Source organism: Rhyacophila brunnea, unplaced genomic scaffold (genome assembly GCF_057557595.1).
Source record: "Rhyacophila brunnea isolate RB1 unplaced genomic scaffold, BYU_Rbru_1.0 scaffold_18, whole genome shotgun sequence".
Taxonomy (NCBI): domain Eukaryota; kingdom Metazoa; phylum Arthropoda; class Insecta; order Trichoptera; family Rhyacophilidae; genus Rhyacophila; species Rhyacophila brunnea.
In genome coordinates, this window is record NW_028232837.1 from 20,270,013 (window position 1) to 20,288,639 (window position 18,627).

General features: G+C 33.9%; 1 protein-coding gene across 2 annotated transcripts in view; it reads right to left on the reverse strand.

Moving 5' to 3' along the window:
- Mekk1 (mitogen-activated protein kinase kinase kinase 4) overlaps positions 1-18,627 on the reverse strand; it is a 100,633-nt gene that overhangs the window by 60,191 nt on the left and 21,815 nt on the right. Inside the window, exon 2 of one of the 2 annotated variants that reach the window (XM_085945400.1) lies at positions 13,266-13,382. The exons of the other annotated variant lie outside the window; for it this stretch is intronic. Coding sequence (XP_085801526.1) covers positions 13,266-13,382 — 117 coding nt within the window. The remainder of the gene's footprint in view (positions 1-13,265; positions 13,383-18,627) is intronic. 2 annotated transcript variants of the gene reach the window in all.

Consider the following 18,627-nt stretch of genomic DNA (forward strand, 5'->3'; position numbering starts at 1 on the left):
TTAACGGAAATCGAAGAAATTAAAAATACTGCAATAATTATAGGCAGATGACATTGATTAAATGAAGTAGGTCAATATGCATTGCATTATGCATATATTTGACAATAATTAGCCAAATAAAAACGGGGTGTAAAGAGATAAGATAACGAATCAACGGACGACCAACACACCAGTCTAGACGAGTCTTTATTAAAAACAATATTACTATAATACATGTCACTTTATCAGCATGATATCATTTATCCAATCACAGTTCATCCGAGAATAGTGCAAACTAAGAAAAAATATGTAGCCTGCATTGGGCATTAGTTTTGCGATGTGATTCAATGATTACTAATTGATTAGTTAACAACTCGTGGGTGATAACGTGATATTCCCATCACCGTTGTGATCCCACAGTCATTATGGACAATTTAGCCTGATGCAATGCAGTATTCAACATACTCTAAACCTAAACCAACATGTTGCCTACGCAGACGACGATAACAATGTGGGCATATGTCGACAGGCTGTCAAAGGGACGCTTGGTTCTCTCCAATTGACTGCACTCTGATAAGAGTGAACGAAAATAAAACCAATAGTCTAAACTCTAAAGCACCAATCTATTTTTTTTATCCACTTGAGTTGTGAGCTAATATTACATAGGAAACTGTATAACTAGAGAAGAGGAAAATAAAAATGTCACAGCAGTAAGAGAAGGAGAATATGTGAATTTCTGCACTTTAAACTGAGGCGTAATTACCGTCGTGCAGTCTGCTCTTTTCACAGTAGGAAAATAGTTGACACATCCAAATATAATTCGTTTGTTTAAGTCAGTGGTGTACAACGTGCTTGAAAAAAGGGCCATTTCATCAAACTATTCATTGAACTACGAATACAAATTGTAAATGGTGCTGGTTAGTTTTTCAAATCCGATTAAACCCCCCCCTAACCAAACCATAATAGATAATAGACAAAAGATATTTAATATAATATCATAGGAAACGTTTCCTAGGATGCGGTCTATGGCTTGTGAGTCCTGGCAAAGATATGGCTAGAAATTACTCAGTATTAATGTAACCACAAGATATCTATTAGATCAGTGGTGTCGAATCTATGGCACGCGAATGTTGAAGAGAAAAAATATTCCTATTATACCTAATACGTTTAACGTAAATATATACTTGCATAGGTCAGTCCTTAGGCGTTATGTGTCACATAATATATAATATTATCGCACTATCTCATCAGGCGGCGGGAGAAAACGCGCCGCGAACCTCTGATTTTGATCGATTTACAATGCTTGAGAGTCTCACTTGTGACCACTGTAGCGAAAGAATGCTTCATCTGATCGGAGCTGGTGATGTTCCTAGAAAAAATGCCGCCCCATTTTTTATATATTATTTTTTATCATCCTTTCATGACTCCAATATCTAAGAAATATGTTGTATGGATACATTACTAATAAAATATATACCACTGAATCTAATTGAAATGCCATCTCTACTTCAATATACAATATTGCGAGTCCACGGTTTTAGATACATTTTTTTTAAATACACCTGACATCTTTCAAAAATATTTCGATAAATCAATTAATTTAAGTATGTACCTACCTATACTTCAAATATAATTCGTAAATCTGCACGTGTCATTGCTGGTCATAAACCAGACAAAAAATAGAGTCCTGTTAAAACTTTTATGACAATTAACACAGTTTGTTTCCAACCAGTAAGCTGATTTTTTTAATGTAAAGATATTTCCGTTATTAAGTACTAAGTTTAGGTACCTATTTCTATATACATATACCTAATGATTCTTCTCGATTTGCCGCCCTTCGAGTAACTGCCGCCTCCGAACGACGCTCAATCTGCCTACCCCCACGGGACGTCACTGATCGGAGCAATAAAATTATGATGTCAATTTGTGCGCAAAAAACCAAAATAAGTAATACAGTAACAAACAATTTCATTTATGAAATGAATAAATTGAATGAACCGAAATGAATGGCATAATTGAAAAAATCTGTATGTGTGCTATGTTCTGTAAGTGATGTCTACAACCTACAACATCATCATTATTAATAGAATTCTGAAAAACTATTTTTTTCTCCGTGAAAAACTGTTCGGCACGTCAGACAGCCGTAAAATAATATTTTGGAAATTTTGGCACCCGTCCGTAAAAAGGTTCGCCAACTCTGTAGTAGATAGTACTTATGTACGATATAAATAATAACTGATGCGTAAGTATGTAGTGACGAAGCTGAATATGTACTCCGTTTTTACTGTTAAAATTAACTATGTTACTGGAAATACCTTCGCGCAATGACATTGACTGGTTAAGACCCAAGATTCTTACGCGATGTACCTATCTACCTACATTTGTTAATATTATGTAAACAGCAGTTAGAGTAAACGCTCGATTTTCCGGTCGAGGATTAATTCTCGTGGAAAATCTGTATTCGATACAGACATTTTTCTTTCGATATAACGGTCCTAGTGTCCCACGGAGTGGTGTCGATCATAATTCTAACCTAAGAATAAAATTATTCGATTTTTTTTATATAAATGTAGGTAGCTATCCATAATAATAATTATTAACATATTTTTGCATGAATTCATAAAATTTATTAACCCTATCCAAAAAAACATTTGTTATGTAGGTACATAAAGAAGCAGGATTAAACCATCCCAATTATGTAACAAATTTTCATTACAAAAAAAGAAATATAATATACCTATAGTTACACTAGGGAACACAAAATTAATGGGAATTTCGGGTCTATTCTATACACAACACAAGGCTGCTTTCGGTCCGCTACGGCAGCTAAGTAGGGTGGAAAGTATCGAATTATTAACACTTATTGTAACAATTACAATCAGTTAGTTATAATTCTCTTCTCTTGGCTGTGATAAATTTTAGACCGACATAGATAGTTTTGACAGTTCAGACGGTTAACTTATTGTGATTGTTACAATAAGTATTAATAATTCGATACTTTCCTACCCTATTTAGCTGCCGTAGCAGACCGAAAACAGACTTGTGTATAGAATAGACCCGCTGAAATACCTAACGCGTGTGGAGTATAATATATAGGCAACCGATCTCGAGTGTGGAAGAATATGGGATAAACTTAAACACATCTCAAGAATACGTTATTTTAAGCTTGCCTTTCGTTGTGACAACTTACTGCTCTCGGTTTATGCACTGACACTCATTCAATAAGGGTGTATTTGAAGGTTGCAACACACACTATTGCACGTTATAATGTGTTTCATTTTCGTAGGACACTCACAAATTCAAAACCCTGCTTTAAAATGTAGTGTATTGGGGGGGGGGGGTATAGATAGTCTATCTGAATTATATTTTATTGATCTGTTCTGTGATATACCTATTCATTCAGAAATATTTAAAGACTGTTAGTGCCGCAGGCGAAAATGTTGTCATCTTCACTGAATCTACTCTCAAAACTTGTATTCACATTCTTTCCTTAAATTTTCCGACCTCTTATGGCCTTCGTTAGTCAGTAAAATTGGTAAAATGATAATTATCTTTATTCATAAAAATTACAAGATAAAAAGAACTTTTTATAGGTACACCACGTTTTTAATTTTTATATTGAATCATATAAACTTGACAATTCAATATATTAATAATTTAGGACAAATAAGGCAATTGTCAACAAATCATTTTTTTGCTATTTTGCAACAAACAAACAAACAAATATAGAATACTGAAATGTCATTTTGATTTCCACAGTAACGCACGTATATATTAATAATTTATTTGCTAGGACCACCCCCTTAGCAACCAATAATAGTGGATTGGATTACGGATTTCTTCCGAAATAACTTTTCATACAAAACAGAATTAACTGAAAATGAATTAAGTTCTACTTAAAGATGGCTAAAAATATTAAAAGAATGCATTGGCATCGTGTTCTGATATATTCTAAAAGTTTCAAATGTCTAGCTAGTCGGGAAGTTAGTTAAAAATCGATTGAAAGATTTGTACTGGATAAACAACCACCGTACAAATAAGAATACGAGCTAAGAAAAACGTGGTAAAATAGATAAAATATATTAATTTCCAATACACGAGTTATCATATGACCATGGCCCCCACAAGGGGGGGCTGACAGGGCTCTAGCCTGGGGGCCCGGCGTCGCAAGTCGACCAAATAAGTGAGATAAACACACATCACAAATTTGCTCTAATAGTTAAAAAAAGTCGCCTGCGGCGCTATTTTCCTTTAATAATGTTATTATTTAAAAATTTTGTGGTTGGGCGAATTAATTTTTAATTGTGTGTCAGACTTCACGAGTTTGGCTTGATAGTAGATGGGCCGGGTTGTACCTGCGGGCATGACCACCAAGATGTTGAACACATCCTCTGGGATTGCCCGCTTATGTAACTCGAACGAGCGGAGCTGTTTGCCAGGGTCCGTCCTCACACGGGTCCAATTGGTCATGGAGATCTGATAGCAACCGAGGCCAACTTTGCGGCATTCGAGAAATTTGCAGCGTCGTATGGGGAGCGGGATAGTCCCGACTCTTCTGTAGACTCATCTATTTCAATTCGTGACACTCAGTATGCGAGTAAATCACTAATAAAGTTAAATTTTCAATATACCTTTGGCGGTCTTGTTGTAAAGGGACGAGACCGCTTTAGGGGATGACAAAATTTGTTCTACATTTGATGTAGGGCTGAAAGTCAGAATGGAGGATTGGAGATTGGACTAACCGAAAAAAATCGTTTTTTTTTTTAACGGTACACGTTCAAACCCGCGCGATAACATGATCTTACTCCCTACTTCATTTATCGTTTGTCAATTTTTGACAACGGCTGCATGTTGTAGCTTAACCACTGAGAAATGCCAATAGATATGGCGTATTTCAAAAAAAACACTACCTTATTCTTAGGTCAATAATTATTATAAAGCAATCATTATTCGTAGGATGTTTATCACACTTGAATGATCAAAGACATAGTTTATAATGAATATCTTTAGAATTATCTTCAAATGTGTTAATCGTACCATTTTTTGAATAATTAAATGACTAATTCTTGTCAAATTTGGGATCACAGAGATTATAAAATATATTTTTTTATCGTAAATATTTCACTACATAATGTTAACATTAATTTTACTAATGGTTTTGTAAATGCTTTTAAAAATTAATAAATATAAAAAATCTTAACACCACTGCACATGGATGTACCTACTGAAATATGAGTATATTCTAAAACATTAGATCGAGAGGTTTAAAAGAATACTATTTTATGTAATAAAAATACTTTATGCAGTCATCAAATGTTTAAAATAAATATAAGGCTTCAAAATCATATAAATAGATTATCTACAACGTTTAAGGAATATCCAGGGTTATGCTCTGAAAATACCATAAAATCTCCATTTTGACCTACGTTGGGTATGTAGGCCCATAAAGTGTCGTGTCACTTTTTCGGTTGAAGCAAAACAAGAAAATAAAATGTAAATATTGGTAAAGATAAAAATGATGTCAACGCAAATTCTTTATCAAATAATTATATGTCGAAAGTAAACATTTTATATGATGTATTATGCTAACTAGTAAAATATTTCTTAACGTATTATTTTATTAGACTGCATAACTAAGTAGGTAACTGGGACCTACTATCATTTTATTATACCACAAGAAGCGCTTTCTTTCAAAAGCGGCTAAAACAAGGCTAGAACGTTTTTTCGAGTATTTTGAGTTGGATATTATATATTTTGATAAATATATTTGTCTACTATAATAGTATGGTCGGAGTTTTAATTTCAAAACTCAGCTAAATACGTCAACATTTTTTTTATTAAAAATCTAGTTTAGTTTCAAAATCGGCTAAAACGGTAGTATTCATCTCAGAATTGCATAAAACCGTTTTAGCCGCTTTTGAAAGTAAGCGCTTCGAATGACAAAACGTCGTATTTTTTAAATGATCTTTATTATTATTGCCCCAAAATCTTTTGGACAACACACAAATTTCTTATAAGAACGCCGCTTTGTTGATTTTTAACACTTTCTTTCATATTAAAAAATGGTAATATTAAAATTAAGTATAAATAAAACAAGGTTTGATAATAGAATGTGACGTCTGAAGTTATCCAATTAGCGACAGATCGCCGTTGAAAAAACATGTGCCATAGAATCATATTTTAGTATGAAAAATACTCTTCTCTCTAATAATTATTTTATCATTTATGAATGGGATATAATGGACCTAAATAAAATAATATATCATAACATTCAGTTAAATCATTCAATTACAAACCCCATTGAAAAAATTACGAAACCTATTTTACCAGTTATTACAATATACTTAGATTTTTTTTTTAATAAAATGAAAATTGAAGATATACCTAAAACGCACGTGTTGACATTAATACTTTGAAAACGTGCTATAATCACGGAAATCTGATGCACAAAATATGGATCTATTCTTAATTTTAACACGACGACGTCCTCAGCAATACTCTTTTATGTTATTATGTCATTAACGCCCACGATGGCCGAGTGGATTAATGGCATGAGTCCCAGGTTCGAATGCTGTGTCTGGCAAATACACATATTGATTTTCAATTTGTGTTTACATCAACATTCATTTCTCGTTTAAAACAAAAATCTATTCATACAAACCTCCACTCTGAACAGGTCCATATGATCTTATTAGTATCGCACATGGCCTAATAATAATAAGTATTATTTAATTTATATAGGTAGTGCCGTTTGCATACTTTTATCATCGTAGGACAATATTGAAAGATAATTATCAACAAAATCAGCGAAATAACAATAACGCAGCGTTTCATGAATACTTCGCGACTTTCGTAAATGTCATTATGTTTTCTATAATATCTGCATGACATTTGTATGTACTTATCTCGGACGTAGATATGTAAATAAAATATACCAGTATGCCTTATTAGTTATGTTATTACCTCTACGTATTATAGAATTTAGTTGTGGGAAGCTACTTAATTTTGGCTTGTCGCTGTCATACCTACATACTATTATGCAATATAATATTAAAATCAGACGTCTAACATAATCATCGGTTTCTATCATTCATGAAAATAAATTATCAATACATCACAATGACATCTGGGTAAATTACGTTTCACTGAGAGAATGCTCTGCAATTTGAGACGATTTATTGATAATTTACATTTTAAAATCTTTCAATTGATCAATACGTAGATACATAAAAGCATTAAGTAAAAATATTTTTTTTAGAACCAAAAATAAGTAGGTAGCTGGTTGGTGTAAATAAAAAAGATTTTAAGTTAGGTATTTATGTACTTATACATGTTTATATTTTAGAAAAACACTAAGGTTTTTAGGATTCTAGGAATCCACAATGAATCAGTCAGCCACTAATTAAGCAACTATTAAATATTATGTAAATTGTAAAGTTTATTTATTATTATCTTTTAATTTATGATAACTATTTCATTAATTAAGACTTAGTGCCGTTTGCATACTTGTGTCAGAAAATTAAAAAATATGTTATTAATTAGGTATCGGGAAATTGAATTTTTAAAATGGCAATAATTCTGATTCAATGCGGCGTTGCATGAATGAATACTTTGTGACATTCGCAATAATTATCATGAAATAGCAAATAGGTAAGTATATTCTTTTACATAACAATATATCTAGGGGGTAGGTATGAAAATAAAATACAGCAGTATTCCTTGTATGTTTAGTTATATCTACACATTTTTATATTTTAGAAGAAAACGACGATTTTATAAAAATAATATATAAGATACAGTGAAACTGTGAATTAGTATTCAAATGTCTTTTTGACACTTGGAACTTTTGAAATAAACGTGTTTTAAAATATCTAATAAGGAAAAATTACGGAAATATAATATTTTTTTAAAACTGCACAAGGTTATAATATTATTTGTGCATATTTTACAATATTTATAGTTTAAGAATACACATATTGACATATTTGTGAACAGAGAAGTTCATAGAATAATTATTGCATTTAACTATTTTTAAAAATACCATTAACAATTAATAACTTTTGTCTTAAAATTAATTATTAGTTGTAAGTAAATAGCTGAGAATGTTGTCATATTTAAGTACACGATTGCGGTCCTGGAGCGGAATGCAGAAAAATTTGTCATAACTAAAATTTCCGTAGCAGAAAACACTATGCAGAAACATTGTCCTTAGTTAAGATCATTTCTATTGAAAATAATACCATATTTAAAAATTCTCTTTCCTATAGTTTAGGTAAATTATTTTATAATTGTTAAACGATGACAAAAATATGACAACTGCATTTTATAAATGCAATAACTATAAATATATATTAATATTTAATTATAATACTCTTATGTTTCCGTTATAAATCATTATACGTGATTCCACAGGCACCGCAAGATATTTTTTTAACATGGTAACACTAGCGTCAAGTGTCATTCTATCATCTGGCATCTTGTATTTCTGCGGGCTGACGTATAAAAATAAAACAATATTCTGCAAGTGCATGCCAAACGAATTAACACTATCAATTGTTAAACATTGTTAAATGAATTTGACTGTATGAACTGTTTTATAGACATGCGAATTTATTTTGACAGAAGCTGTCAGTGGTAAATGGTAGAATACAGAAGGGGGCGTGTTCATCACAAAAGTAGTCTATGGTTAAGAATTCCTTAACTCTATACTCAGTATAGTTTATAGTTAAGTTATAGACGAATTTTGTCATTTCTGTTTGCGCATCGATTGATAAATATTATTAAAAACCGAAGAAAATACGCATTTTTAATATTATATAATATATATTTAGGTATTTGTAAAACCTTTTTGTAATAAAAAATAATTTTTAAATTATATCTATTTTTTCTTTTCAACATAAAACATTCGCGTGCCATAGGTTCGCCATCCCTGTTATATAACATAAACAAAATAAAAACTATAAGCGGCCGCTATTGAAATAAAATTGTCAGTTACTTACTGTCACGAGAAAAGGCGTTTTAAATACATGCAATACAGAATACACGTTTCGCGTAACGAGATTATTCTTACGGGGGCGGTCCAGACTTTTATTTTATTTATAATCAAACAAAAATAACGATGACTGATCCATTCAATCGTTATTCATTGCGACATATTCAAAATATATATTCACCGTCGTAAACATTCAGCACTTTACGCAAGCCGTTTTCTTTTTTTGAAAATTATCTTTCATTTTTCCCGCGTTTACTAATTTTCCACGCGGTCAACAATTTTTACGGTAGATTTTAAGCGACCATTTTTTAAAGTTAGTCATTTACATTTAAAAACGGAAAAAATGTACAATCGAATAAAAGAACATTGTCAAAGATATTACGTATTGTATACATGTACAGTTATGCAATAAGCAAGCGTTGGAGCGGACCCTTTTTTGACTTGCTCCGCTCCGGGACCTAATACTTGCTCCGGCTCCGCTCCGGGTAAAAAGATTCAATAAGAATTATATTTATATGTATACAAATGTTGAAAAAATAAAAAAATAAGTAGTTTCAAAATAATCGTCATTTTCGTTATTAAGTAATTATATTAAACAAAACCGACAGCAAATCGTCTCTCATTATTTGCCTCTTCTGTCAAAAAAGTGAGGTTATTTATCACTCGGCAGTGTTGCCATATTTCAAATAATTCCAGTGTTGTAAAGTGTCAAAATATACTAGTATTTTTATTGGATGAAAAGAAATTAGGACGAAAATTTAATTTAAAAAAAAAAATCCGAAGCAGTGGAGCACTACAAATTTTCGGTGCTCCGGGTAAAATCCCATGTTCCAGTGCTCCGTGCTCCTGCTCCGAGCTCCGCTCCAACGCTCTGGCAATAAGTGAATAAGATAAGATAAGCTACTTGGGCTAGTAAGTATTATGGTAAAGTATTTTCCCCTTCACTGGTTACATGTAAATTATACGTATTACATTTCACCGTATCGTACCGGAAAGAGATGGCCGTATAGCAATGAGATCTAATAATGACGGGTTGCTCCTGGACCATTGCAGACAGTAATGTTCCAATTTTATTAGATTCACTAAGAACCCTAATTACTAATTCGACAACGATTGGTGTCAAATATGTGATAATAATGCTGTTATTATTATCAGATATTTGTACGACTCGATACGTAAGGTATGATTGTATTTCTAATTTACTTATCTAACTATTTTCTTTTGTGTTCTGATGTTTTTATTACGTGTGTTATTAAGTGTTTTATTTAGACATGAATTGAATCTCAATGTTATACGACAGTCTGTTTTCGATACAACATCGCACAATGAACTGTGATACGGCCACTAAAATCACTGTTTTTTTTATATTATTATAATATACGAGAACGTTCTCTTCTTCTCTCTTGTGAGGGTAATATTTTGTTATAACGTAAATCTCATGTTGTGAATGTTTTGAATTTAGATTTGTTATGTCCACAATGTTTTGTTATCTTAAATAAATAAATCCAAGCATGTGTAAATGGCAATATGTTAATAAATTTACAATTGACATAATACCTGCATCTGACACATAAACCTGTCATCATGGCCCCCAAGCTAGGATCTTTGGCGGGCCCCCCTACCTATTGCTAAAGATAAAGGCAGTGTGACGCTCTACAGTAGCGTTTTCCAAATGGTGTACGCGGTAAAATTAATGTGTATATTTAGTGTTTTATACTTGAATTATGGAGTTGTCGAGTATCGAGTACAGCCACATAATTTTAGGTAATAAGAAAAATTGTTACTGTTAGAGAGAATTTGTGATGTGTGTTTAAATCACTTAACTGGTCGACTCGCCACGCCGGGCCGTTCCTGGGCCCCCAGGCTAGAGCCCTGTCAGCTTCCCCTTTGTGGAGGCCATCCCTGTCATTGTCTCCGCATTTTCTCCGTTCAAGGACAGCAATGCAATTAATACAATCAAATGATAATCACGGCCGCGCACCAAGTTGTCATGCCGACCATATTTTCCGTTATCAGCACTTATCTATGTATCGCTTATCGTCGAGAGGAAATAAATTAGCTAAGTGAGATTTGAGTCGCCGTGTCGATAAACCTCCGCATCGAGTGGGCGCACTATTTTTTAGTTGACAACTTTACTATCGCCTATAACTTATTATAACACCGTGTTATCGTGATTAGAATTACACACCAACACAAATTACTATTGAATGCACTCGAGATAACATGATTGTGTTATAATTATCACTAAATGAGATACAGTATGTATTGATTCTATAGTAACTTTTTACCCATTGCAAATTGAACAGGAATGTTTTGCAATAGGTACACACGTAGCATTCTGCATTGGCAAGTTTTCTCCACAATGCATCAAATTATTTCAATTTACCATAGATAAATATTTCATACATAATTTTTTCTCCATTCACTGTAACTCTAATGATATTATAGATATACTAGCTGAAGTACCCGTCTTCGCACAGGGTAGCTTCGATACATTTATCTTAGATATTTAAAAAATAATAAGTACCTAATTATCTTTTTAATATTAAAATATCTGTGCAATACAATATGGCAATATGAAAATAATTCTAATAGGAGTAAAGAACAAACAAAAGAACACTAAATAACATCGAATCCAAAATATGCAAACGTTATTAATAGTATTAATATGTAGTAACAAACAAACAACAAACTTTGTATTTTATATAATACTAATTTAGAAACCTTCGCAGGTGTGCGCACAACAACTGACAAAAGTTTCATCGCAATCGGATTAATGGAATAGGAAGCATACGAATAGAAGAGAAGAAGATGGTTGTACTAATTCAGAACCTTCGCGGGCGTGCGCACAACAACTGATCAAAGTTTTATCGCAATCGGATGAATGGTATACGAACCATACGAATAAAAGAAGATAGAACGAAGAAGAAAAAGAAGAATATGGTTGTACTAATTCAGAAACTTTCGCGGGTGTGGGCATTACAACTGACGAAAGTTTCATAGCAATCGGATGAATGGTATAGGAATTATATGAATAAATGAAGATAGAATGAAGATTAAGATGGTAGCACTAATTCAGAAACCTTTACGGGTGTCACCACAACAACTGACGAAGGTTTTATCGCAATCGGATGAATGGTATAGGAACCATACGAATAAAAGAAGATAGAATGAAGAAGTAGTAGAAGAAGAAGATGGTTGTACTAATTCAGATACCTTTGCGGGTGGTACCACAACAACTGACGAAGGTTTCATCGCAATCGGATGAATGGTATAATGGACAGACAGACATTCATTTTTATATATAAGATAATATCTTATATTATATCTTCTATAATAATATAAGATATAAATATCTATCTATTCGATACTATCCAACATGCGTCCATGTAATGTTCAGTTTATTGTTCTATTAGTAACAATAATAATATATTCATAGACATGTTTTCGTTTTCAAGTAAAAGGGTAACGTTTTATACTCATCTTTACTACTACTTAAAATTATTTGCCGTTTCATTGATGTATCGTCTTAAGGCTATACTTCAGTTGAGGCATGGTCTAAAAAGATCATGGCTAGGCGATGCGCGGATTGTGCAAATGACGCGTGCCGAACGAAATATAATTTGTCATAAAAATCCAACATGCGTCTATTTAATGTTATGTTTATTGTTATATTACTAATAATAATAGTATATTCATTGACATGTTTTCTTTTTTAAGTAGGTACATACGTAGAGTTTTTTAGTCATCTTTACACGATTTAAGAATATTTTCATCCGACGCCATGATAAAACAAATCGACATGCGGACACCTCGCTCTCTGTCTCCGATTGGCAACCAGTGAGAAATTTCGTCGCATCTACTGTTGAAAATTATTTGCCGTTTCACTGAAGTACCGTCTTAACCAGCTTACGTGAAAGTCGTTTTTAAATTAATCATGAGCTCACCCTCGTATCACAAGATTCGTATGAATGGCACGACCTGCCGCAGACGTGAGAGAAAGAGAATATGTGAATTCCCGTGCTTTGACCGAGGCATAATTTCTCTTGCCGTCACGCAGTAAGCTATTTACACAATACAAAAATAGTTTGACGGTTGATTAATTAACCCAGTTTTACTGAGGTTAATCGTCGCAAATAAAGCTAAGGTTGCTCACTCAGCGAAAGATATGATTAATACTGTACATACTGATATCCAGAACCCAACTGGTTACATATCCAGACATTCATATCTAATGCAGTGTTGCAAGAAGGTTAATTTATTACGTATTGCAAAAATTGAACATTAATCTTACTTGTGCCGTTCTTTATTTCTTATTCTGGTCCTAGGTGGAGTGCTGCCAAGATAGTCATATTCGGCTGCTATATCGTCGAGTCCTTTCCATTTTCGTTCGGCGCTGGAGGTATTGTCACTGCAAAAATTTTAAAAAGACTCCTTGAGTTACCCATTCTTTGTCTATGGACCACATACCACATTATACAATGACGTGGTTTCGTCGGCATACAATATTTGAAGATGGAATGTTATTCCCGTAGACGGCGTAGACGTAGGTCGGTTACGGTGGATATGCAATATTCTAATTGTCGAGTTCTAAATTTCCCATCCAAAGATGTACGATAAAATTCATGTAATTTGTAAATAAGTATTCACAGTTTTATTTCTATGGTCGCGAATATACGTATTGCCAGCAGTAAATCAGGCGCCATTAGCGAGGGGTGCAAGACTAGTCAATGTGCTCCCCAAAGACGTAGATATTTTCGGTGACGTGATATGTATTTTGTATTCAAAATTTTGTTTTACTGTATAAAATTGTACTTAAGTACTACCTACATATGTTTTTATTTTTGTATTATTATTATTTTATCTTCTTCTCTTCTCTCTTGTGAGGGTAATATTTGTCAAAATGTAAATCTCATGTTGTGTACGTCTTGAATTTAGATTTGTTATGTCCACAATGTTTTGTTTTCTTAAATAAATAAATATTTAAATAATTAGAATGCATTCTTAAATCTTGTGAATTATTCGTTGAATAAAAAAATTAATCCAGTATGATTAATAATTTAAGTATGTAATAACTATTTTTTCGGTACTTACGTGATGCGAATGACAGCGAAGCTATTTTGATTTGGTTTATTCACTAGTCGGTCATACATAATGTGACCAGACGTCCCGTTTACACCGGGACAGTCCCGTTTTCAGGCGGCGTGTCCCGGTGTCCCTGAACACAGCTTCGGGACGCCAAAATGTCCCGTTTTCGAAAAGAAAGAAACTTGTGACCAAGATACAGAAATATTTGATGAGTATTCCCTTGTTTCTAATTACACTACACCGCAAAAAGTGTTTGAATGGAACACTGGGAATGTTTTAACCGAAAGTCGTTGGGTGGAGTTGTTAAAACACTCTCGCGCCAATAATTTGGATCACAAAATTTTTCTTATAATTATTGAATATATTATTTTATGTCTGCCCGGCACTAATGCACCAGTAGAAAGGGTCTTCTCTCTTATGAATAAGTTGTAGACGAGTGGAAAAACACAGTTGAAAGTAGATGTCCTTAAAGCAATGTTAATTGTAAAAGTAAATTCGAAAAAATCCTGGCAAGAATTTCATTCGTTTTTTAAATCAACACCAGATACCAAATTTCTTCTTCGGAAATATACCGGCAGTCCCAGAAGTACCCGACCTGATGTATAGATAGCAGTTGTTGTTTGAAAATAACGACCATGATAGAAAGTACCAACCTTATAAAGCCTAAGTTTGAAGTTTGATGACGCTTCGTTGTTCAGTAATTATTTGTCAGCCATCAACAATGAACGCTCTCAGTGAATTTGTAAACATGGAAAAGAATGGTCATAGTTATATGATACAATACTTTCATTTGAAAGGCTTTAGTCCAACCAATATCAAAGCGGCGCTAGATTCTACTCTGGGGGTGTCTGCTACTTTGTTTACAATAGTAACATATTGGGTGGCTGAGTTTAAACAAGCTCGGACGAGCTGCCAAGACGAACATCGCAGTGGTCGACCGAATGAGGTGACCACGCCAGAAATGGTGACGAAAATCCACAAAATGGTATTGGATGAAGGTCGACTGAAATTGCGTGAGCTAGTAGACATGGTAGGCATTTCAAAAAGTGCTGTACATCACATATTGACTGAAAAATTGGACATGAGAAAGCTGTGCGCAAGGTGGGTGCCGCGATTACTCACAATGGAACAAAAACAGCATTGTGAGGATGTTTCAATCGAGTGTTTGGCGAAGTTTCACAGCAATAAAGCAGAATTTTTGCGTCTATTCATAACCATGGATGAAATATGGGTCCATCACTTCACACCTGAGATGAAAGAACAGTAAAAACAATCGACTGAAAGGGGAGAATCCGCTCCAAAGAAGGCGAAGACAGTTCCATCTGCAGGCAAGGTCATGGCGTCAGTTTTTTTGGATGCGCGTGGGGTAATTTTCATTGATTATCTTCAGAAAGGAAAATCAATCAACGGCGTGTATTATGCAAATTTATTGCAGCGTTTAAGTGATGAAATCAAGAAAAAACAACCGCATTTGGCGAAAAAGAAAGTTTCGTTTTATCAGGACAGTTCACACATCCGTTATCGCGATGGCCAAAATCAATGAGTTTAAGTTCGAATTGCTTCCTCACGCACCCTATTTCCAGATTTAGCCACCTCAGATTATTTTCTGTTTCCAAAGAAAAAATGGCTTCGTGGTAAAAGATTTGCCAACAATCAAGAGGTAGAGTCTGCGGTTGATGACTATTTTGAAGAGCTCGACGATTCTCACTATAAACAGGGTATCGAAGCTATTGAAATCGCTGGGAAAAGTGTATCGACCTAAAAGGAGACTGCGTAGAGAACTAAAATATTTTTTCACAATTTTTTTTGTGTTTTCTTTGTTAGGTCAGGTACTTCTGGGACTACCCTCGTATAACATCAGATAAATTTTCATGTATTCATACCTGTGTGTACTCTTCAATAAAAAATAAAATAATATGTACTATTAAAAATATGTAGGAACTCAAACGTTGTATGCGCCTACTCAAACATACCTACCGATAATATAATTCTAAAATAAATAAATAAATAAATAAATAAAATAGGTAACCTAATTTGACATGAAAAAACATTACTATCTTGTCAATTGTGTTGTATGAAAGTATGAGGCGATTAAAATGGATAAGTACCTACCTTTTTTTAGGTGTCCCGGTTTGGGGGGGAAAATAAATGGTCACGTTAGTCATCCATATTTGAACCATGATTTTTTTGCTAAATTAAATACTTTGTAGGTACAATACAATGTGAGTAAAATATTAATGAATTCTCAAACATCTTCATTTATATTGATTTCGATTTTTTACCGAGTAACACATTGTGTACACAAAACTAAAATAATACAGACGATTAAATTGCTAGTGTAAACAAACATTTCGTGGCACACAAGTGTGAAGTGGTTGAATAAAAATCGAATATCCGCGAATCGATTATTTTATTTGACGAAATATTTCAAGACTTTACATTGGCATTTCATTGAGTAGCAGTATAAAAACTAATGCCATAACACCAGCCAGTGGCGAAGGGTGCCTGTTGATGGTCGGTAAGTTGTGGTAGGTACCTAAGGACAGCCATATTTGCAGGACTTGAATTTGAATTTTGTTTATCAACAATGGCTAGGTCCCTATTGTCAGAACGTGACACGAAACTGTAAATTTCGATTGTAGTGCTAGTTATTGCTCATATTTCGATTGCAACGTGGTAAACTGTTTTTAGAAAACAACGATTGTTGCATATTGAAATAACTGGTAATAATTTGAACGAAATATGAAATCGAAAATCTTCTTTATTGCGAACATGTTACATCATTGTATTCGAAGATAATCAATAACATGCGCTATAAATAGTGGAACTAATTAACATTGAAAATTGCGCAGATTGGGATTTAGTCTACTGCGCACGAATTACATAGGGTCAATTTAATTAGCGTTTCCGTTATTATTTCCGACTGCTCTAACGTGAAGCCTATTGCATCGTTTTTTCGCTCTTACTACGTCATATTATCTGTCAAAACTATTGAACTTCACGTTTATGTGGTATTTTTATACCATCGTAATTCGCAATTCAGTGGCACGGACTGTATATAGTCGGCCTTGGACATAAATGTATACAGTCGAACTTGGTTATTACGAGAAAGATGGGTCCGACTGAATTTGCTCGTTATAAGCATTACTCGCTATATAACATTTTTCGCGCCACGTTCTATTTAAGCATATAACATAAAAAATCTGAAAACCATCGTAAAAATCCCCGAAACAAGCATGGCATTCATAAACTACAAAAGAAGTTGTTTATTGTAATGAAGTGCTGAGCCGCCGGCGCTGGTAGGTACCTACTGACTTCACAAAGCTTGGATTTTTTACATGCAATTTCAACCATATGCGTGGATACTTTTTCAATGTTGTCGGCGAAAACACCAATTAGGTACTTAGACACTTAACTAGTGTCATAAACGTAATCCGATCCCGGCGGCATAGGTCTAGTTAACTGCCCGGTCGGGTTTTATTGCTTAGGGTCGAAAATGTTGTTTTTAAACGATTGACACATTAACAGTTTTGCTCGGTATGCCCGAGAAGTAGCTCGTTATAAAAGTGAATAAATGTATGGAGTAAATCATAAACTAAAATGTCAACGAATGTTTCCTCATTTCATCCGAGATCTCGCTATTTCCGTGATCAGTGACGTCCCTAGGTAAAATGCCGCCCCATTTTTTATACAGTATTTTTATCATCCTTTCATGAGTCCAATATCTAAGAAATGTATTGTATAGATACATTACTAACAAAATATCTGACTGTAATTACTCGAAATTCTGCACGTGTTGTTTTTGGTCACCAAGGACGTCGAAAGTCAACGGAAGTAAACTAGATATCGCGAACCCGACAAAACCAGTGAGCTGAATTTTTTATGTAAAGATATTTTTGTTATTACTATGTTTAGGTAGCTATTTCTATGTATTCCAAATTATTCTCCTCGATTTGCCGCCCGTTGAGTAACTGCCGCCCCCCAAGCGACGCTCAATCTGCCTAACCCCACGGGACGTCACTGGACCGTGATCGTAATAACCAAGTTCGACTGTACGAAATATTTATATACGAGGGTGGGTCAATAAGTCCTTAGAAAAGCCGACAGGTGGCGCGACTAGTACTGTAAGCGGTTTGTTTTCATGCAGCGGCACTACCGATTCAGTATGCTGCGAAGTTTCAATCAGATTGGTCGGGTTGTTGTGTGTTTCTCGTACATTTAAAAAAAAAATTGCTTGTGGAAAATGGAAAAATGGAGAAAATTGAGTTTAGAGCTGTTATTAAACATTTTAATATAAAGGGGTTAACAGCAAAGGAAATAAAAAATGAGTTGGATTTAGTTCACGGCATATCTGCTCCTTCACTTGCAACTATTTATAACTGGTTAAATGAATTTAAACGTGGTCGTACATCAACAAAGGATGAACCACGCTCAGGACGTCCTGTAGAGGTGACTACACCAGAAATGATCAATAAAATCCACGATATGGTGTTAAGTGACCGAAGATTAAAGTTGAGTGAGATAATTGAGGTTACAGGGATCTCAAAAGGTAGCGTCATTTCTATTTT